Source organism: Numida meleagris, chromosome 4 (genome assembly GCF_002078875.1).
Source record: "Numida meleagris isolate 19003 breed g44 Domestic line chromosome 4, NumMel1.0, whole genome shotgun sequence".
NCBI lineage: Eukaryota > Metazoa > Chordata > Aves > Galliformes > Numididae > Numida > Numida meleagris.
The window spans coordinates 49,706,845-49,713,091 of record NC_034412.1 but is presented as its reverse complement, the minus strand read 5'-3'; the positions used below and the strand labels follow the sequence as shown (position 1 = coordinate 49,713,091).

General features: G+C 34.0%; 1 protein-coding gene across 1 annotated transcript in view; it reads left to right on the top strand.

Moving 5' to 3' along the window:
• The window catches only part of VEGFC (vascular endothelial growth factor C), an 87,893-nt gene continuing 86,549 nt past the window's right edge, over positions 4,904 to 6,247 (top strand). Inside the window, exon 1 of the mRNA XM_021396195.1 lies at positions 4,904 to 4,965. Coding sequence (XP_021251870.1) covers positions 4,933 to 4,965 — 33 coding nt within the window. The 5' untranslated portion in view covers positions 4,904 to 4,932. The remainder of the gene's footprint in view (positions 4,966 to 6,247) is intronic.

Here is a 6,247-nt window from a genome sequence, read left to right as displayed (position 1 = left end):
CCATCCACCGGCAGAGTTTTCCTGAGTTCTGCAGGTGTTCCTCATACCTTTGTTTCTGAATCAACTGGTACAACAATTCCTTCTCCAGAAGTTTGGATAGGTATGTGGCAGAATCTTTTCATTTCTTATAGTCTAGATCTGTGTAAGGATTGATTAATATTCATTTAGAGTTAAATTGCAGGTTTATTTTCCTGGAGAAAACTGATGTTTTTCCTTTAGCAGAGCTGTGGGATAAGTTGATTTGTACCTCTGGGGGAGGGAAGCCTACTGTAGCATGGTTTTCTTTGAGTATGTTTAGTTAAAATTTTGTTTTCGTATTATTTAAAAACCATGACAGTGACATACAGAAGACTTAGGGAACAGATAGGAGTGAAGTAAAGAAGTGCTTGTAAATCTTAATATCTGTTTTACCTTAAATATTATCTCTGTAGTGGTGTTCTTATTTCACTCTAGTATTGAGGAAAGAGCGAGCTGAAAGTTAACATGAATTAATGTCTTCAACATCCTGTGGTGCCAAAAGTGATATGTGTCTAGGTCATTTCTCGATGAAAATGATGCAAGAAAATATGGATTCAACTTTGGAAAAGAAGTTTGATGTAGTCAGTGTATGAAGAACAAATTTTACTTAATCTGTTTTAGACTTTCCCAAAAACAGCTGAGTGAACTGTCTGTGAAAGTAATATTAACTAACGTGATAAACAAATCTTGATGATGTTTCTTTTGATGTCAGAACTTTTGTTGTAATATGTTGGAAAGGAGTGTAGAACAGTTTAAAAGGGATTAGTGTGTAGGTTGTTAAGGGAGTATACGCATGTCTGAGTATTTAGGACCTGATTTCATTATAGGAAGAAGTCTTGCGTTAGAAGAAGTGAGTCTGAAGATGTGTGGTAATTTAATGAACATTTGTGTTCCCATTGAAATGCTTTGTTTGCTTCCTTAAGTGGGGGAAGCACGTAAGGTAGAATGGAGGGAAAAAATAAGATCATGAATAGTAAATGTGCTTATGTGGAGGAAAAAAAAACAAAACATGATGAAGCATATCTGAAGGAATAATGTTTCTGTAATGTGAAACTAGATCAATAGGAGTGAGAGTATTAAGTCTGTCCTGAAATCTTGCAAGCAAAGCTGATACTGATCTATTGAAGTTAAGACAAATACACCATTTTACAAATTGCCCTAAAATTTTTTTATTTGCTACACCACTGAAGTCAATTGAGCTTATTACCTTGCTCTGTATAATCATGTTTCAGCAAGACAGCTGTTTCTGAAAGCACTTTGCCTCAGTGAATGTTTCTATTTTCTTATGTTTAACACTGCACAACTAAATAATGGTGATTTTTTTCATAGAAAATATATGGTTTTACAAATGGAAAGCAGTATGTACTAGGTGCTATCTGGGGTCTTGCAAAGCAATTTTTTTACCCTTTCTTCCAGTACCTTCTTAACTGGTGAGCGAATTTCTGGAATTAGGAGGTAAAGAGAATGAGAAACAGTTATTTCAGGAGCTCTGAAAGGGCACTTTAATCCTTTGGGACTCAGTGATCGGGTCAACACTCAGGCAATCGTAGTACTTTCATACTGTCTCTTTTAAAAGAATTTTTAATAGATGTATCAGATGTTTTCTGTTGTAATTTAAGTGGCACAGCTAGTTGGTGTTTTGTTTTGCTTTAAAAGAAAGTGACAGAAGTTGGATGTGCAAATGAAAGAAACTATACCTCAGCTGACAATTACTAACTGGAGGAAAGCTAATGGAGAGAGAAAGAGAAAAAATTAAATGAAATAAGATCTTCCTGTGAAAAAAGGCCTTTTTTCTTCTCAGATAGAAAGTATGATCACTAGAAATGTGTTTCTCTTAATGAGGACTTTAATGTTTAAAAAATTTTTATGTTGTTGTCAGGCTTTCTACTCTTACTGATATTTTTGGGACATAAAATTCTAAGTGCCTACTGTATTGTGCCCTTCTTGGTAGATTTGAACAAATTAATACAAAGCACAGCATGAAAAGACAACTTCAAGTGTGTAAAATGAGCTAGTTTGTAATCAGAAATTTGACGTTTTTGGCCTTCATAGTGATCAATTGAAGTAAATACATAGGTAAAGGATACATGAAAAGTAGCAGTGCTTTGTTGTCTTGTTTTGCTTTTCTTTCTCCTGCCTCCTGAAATGGCAGGTTAGCATTTTATTAACGAATACCACTATGTTTAAGCAGGTAATTATTTTTGATTACCAAGAAGTTAGTTCAATGGAAGAGATCAAGAACACCAAGATGCAATTTCTAATTTTGTGAAGTTTTAGTGCTTTTTTCTTTTTTCTTTTTTAAAATCGATTTCTATACAGCCTAAGAGTGTAGGATGTGTCTGTGTAAGCAAAACTTTGGACAGAAAAGCTGAGCAGAAAAAAAAAAAAAAAAGAAATGTAAAGGAGACTGAAACACCTAGGAAGATACTTTTTTTTTTTTTTCTCTAAAATGTTTGGTATGGTTTCTTCTACTTACAGTCCTATGCCAAAACAAGAATCTAAAAAAATTAGATCAGCTGAAAAAGTCTACTATCCTCCCCTACTTACTGATTTACACAACAAGCCCCCACGCTTCTTGGGGATGATACTGAAACAGTTGGTCTGAATGTACTTGTGACGTAACTTTATTTTAGCATTGTATATTTAAAAGCAGGTATTTTAAAAGCTTAAGGCTTTAAGTCTTCATTCATTCTTAATTAAACTTCATTTTATGTATGAAAAATTCTGATTTTAGTTATTTTATGTAAATGGTTATAGTGATTAACCTCAAACTTCTACACCTGTGAGACAAGATGTAGTTAGTCTGAGTGCTAACGCACTACACCTGTCACATTCCTAACCAAAGTTTCCCTAGCAATGTTCTCAAAGACCTCCAGTGTCAAAGAATTATCACCTTTTCCAAGTAATCTGTTCTGGTGGTGAGTTTTTCTAAACAAAATAATAAAATCTAGTCTGAGTCTTGCTTCCTGCCATGTAAGGCTATTCAGTCCTGCCATCTCCCTGAGAGCAAAAAGACTGGGCTGTCTTTTAATCTTTGCAGCAGTTTTTAGAAGGAAATCATGTTTGTATCTCTTACCTCTCTTTTTTTTTTTTCTGAGCAGTTTTGATTTAATCAGTTTTTCCTCATAGATCAGTGAAACCAAAACAACTTAATTTGGGGTGGTGGGAAGTACTTCCTCTTCAAGATCTTAAATGCTATGAGATACCATATCTATATTGGAATAACCTATTTCAGAGTTCAAGACTTTTTAAAGTATATTAAAGTGTTCCCTTGATATAAAATAAGCTTATAAGACTCTTCAGATTCTAAATACAAATTTCAAATTGTTATCTAGCCTAGGTTTGCCTAAAGAAATGCTCCTTGAGACTGGAATACTTCTTACATCTGTTTATCCTTCTTTTCTACAATAATTCTGTTGGCCTTACTATTACATGCATACAATGAAAAGACATGCTCAGAAACCAGGTATCACTAGTAACGCTAAGAAATCTAACAGTGTGAGTACTTGTTTTGAATGTCATAAAGCTAAATAAGTGTTCAAAAAAGATAAGAACTCTACAAAGCTTAAAATATTGTTCAAGGTTGGTATTTTTCTGACTTAAACTTCTATTAAGATCATGTGTTTTTTCAAATTGGTACCTATACTGTTTCAAAAGTATTAATTTTTTTATTCAAAAACATAACAATTCAAAAGCTATTAATTTTCATACTTACGGATAAGGACACACTTACATATACTGCTCAATTTTTAAAGGTAGTGGCCATAAGAGCTTAAAGATTAGAGGGTTTCATGTAAACTCAGAGCAGATATTTGGTTACTGAAAAGCCTGGTGTTAAATGGTAGATTATTTTAAAAATACTTTTTGAATTCCAAAACTTAGAGAAGTCTTTCCAATTTAGTTAGTAATACAGAAAGAACATAAAGTCACAAGCTGATCAGCTATCTGGATTTCCTTTGACTTTCCCATTTCTTAAGGGAAGATAGCAATAAAATTATAGAACAACATCTTAATAGATCAATTAGGTAGCAGAATAGTAAAAAAAAAAAAAAAAGTAGCATCTTGAGTGCCTACTCAAGATATAATTGCTATATTGAAAATAATTCAAAATTGCCTAATGGTTTTCTGTGGAAAATTTAGATTTAGAAAAACTTTTGTAAGTAATATTTACTATTCTGTTACTAGAATTCCATTGCTTGTGTCTTGGATAAGCTCTTCTCTTTTTCTGTTACTGATGACTAGATTTTTAACATAGAGCATAGGGAAAAACACATTTATTCCCAAGTTAAGGACAGGAAAAAGTAAGTCTATGTGTATGTTTCTTAAACATCTGTTAATGCTATTATAAAACTAAAATAGGACATTCTCTTCAAAATATCAGTGCTAAACTTTGGAGAAATAAGTAACAATGAGTCAAAAACCAAGCATCTGACTTCATATTACCTACCCAAGGAGTAAGCATGGTCCCGTTACCTAAACCTTGAAAAAATGCAAGATTTGTCTTCTGTTCCCCCTGTGAGATCCCTATTCACTAGTCTTACTTTTATCAGCTTGGTAAACCTTTAAAAATGTTGCTGTTTCAGGAGTGCTTTAACCCATGGCAAAACAAGTCAAAGTATAGGCTAAACTTTAGTGACTTTTACTATTCCAGATGGGGAAGAATTAACCTTGTGATGTCTGAATTTGGGATAAATGACTGCAGCAACTCTACATATGTTGATGTGCTCAGTATGGCTGGAGTATACTTTAATACTTCCTCACTTTCAGATTTCTAATGACTTAAAATGTGTAGTAAGCATGAAAACAGCAGAAGGAAGTATGGCAAAGTTAGATATAAGATGAAGGAAAAGGAAATAATTGGAATGACTATTCCTTTCTACTGGTGACAGTGGGAGCTTCCTTTTGTCCCCTGAAATGCGAGTTACGTACAGAATACATAAAACTAAGGTAGGTTCAGAATGCGGTGGCAATATGAATTGGACACACCTAGAAAAGCTGCTATTCTTATTTGCATTTTTTCCTGTTAGCATATAAGATTGTATTATTTAATGAGCAGATAGTACTTTACTGCTTTATACTCCCCTTGAATTCAGCTAAAACAAAAATCACTCTACTAAATTAGAGACTGAGAGCTGATGGTTTTCTTTTCCTCTCCTGTGTAATGTTGCTAATTAATAATAAATAAATTTGAATCAGGAGTTCATGGTAACTCTCACCATTGAAGTTACTTAAAATTTAGCATTGCTGTCTCTAATTCTAGAACTGAATCATGATGACATTACTCAGACGTTATTTAAAAGGCTTAAGTAGACTTCCTGGGGAGGCTCATTTCCATCCAAATCAAATCTATCGCAAATGTAACCCCACTCTATTTGTACTGCTTGGTGGGACACTTGGGGCTTCTGTTGTTTATGAAGTATTGCAGTGTAAGTAATTTGCCTGCGTAAGAGATCTATAGCTCGAGGGTCAAAGGTCTTGATAGTCTGTGACCCAGAGACAAGCAATGTTTAGCCTTTTTGTGTACATATAGCTTGGCCACTTTAAAACCTTTTGAATGTGCCTGTGCTGTGCCCCTGCAGCTTGACGTGAACATTCTCCCAGTGCTAATTGTTTTTAAAAATTCCGTTGCAAATAGTGCCTTGCAGGGGCTGTTTGGCCTCCCAGAATGTGAATGAAAAATACATTCACAATCAAGCTCTCAGAAGTGAATGATATGCTTGCCTAATAATTTGTTGCTAATTAATAATTAGGTTGCTACCTAAGGCAGGAGCCCAAACTGTCTTTTCAGTGGGAACATTTATATTTGCAATTTTAATAACTGGTGCAACTTTAGGTATGCCTTACTGTTTTTCTTGTAGTCCTTAAAATCTCAGCTCATCTTAATCCACTATATGTGAATAACTTACTCCTCTTACCTGAGAAAAGAACCAAGTTTGGTTAAATTCATGTCTCTCTCAGATTCAAGAAAGGATTTTGCCAAAAGATCTGGAATTTATCACTGCAGCTGTTGGATCAAGCAGCAAGGGAAAATAATCCAAAAATATGCTAAAAATCTGAACACAAACAAGGATTTTTAGCGTAGACTCCTATCCAGTCTTGAGTGTGATCTGAACAACATTTTAAATATTTTTATTTAAATTATGCTAATCTTACTGTGATGGACTTGCAAGACTCATTGTCAAGAGATTTCTGTAGGTGCTTAAATATTTCTTGCCTTAAGTTCTATGTT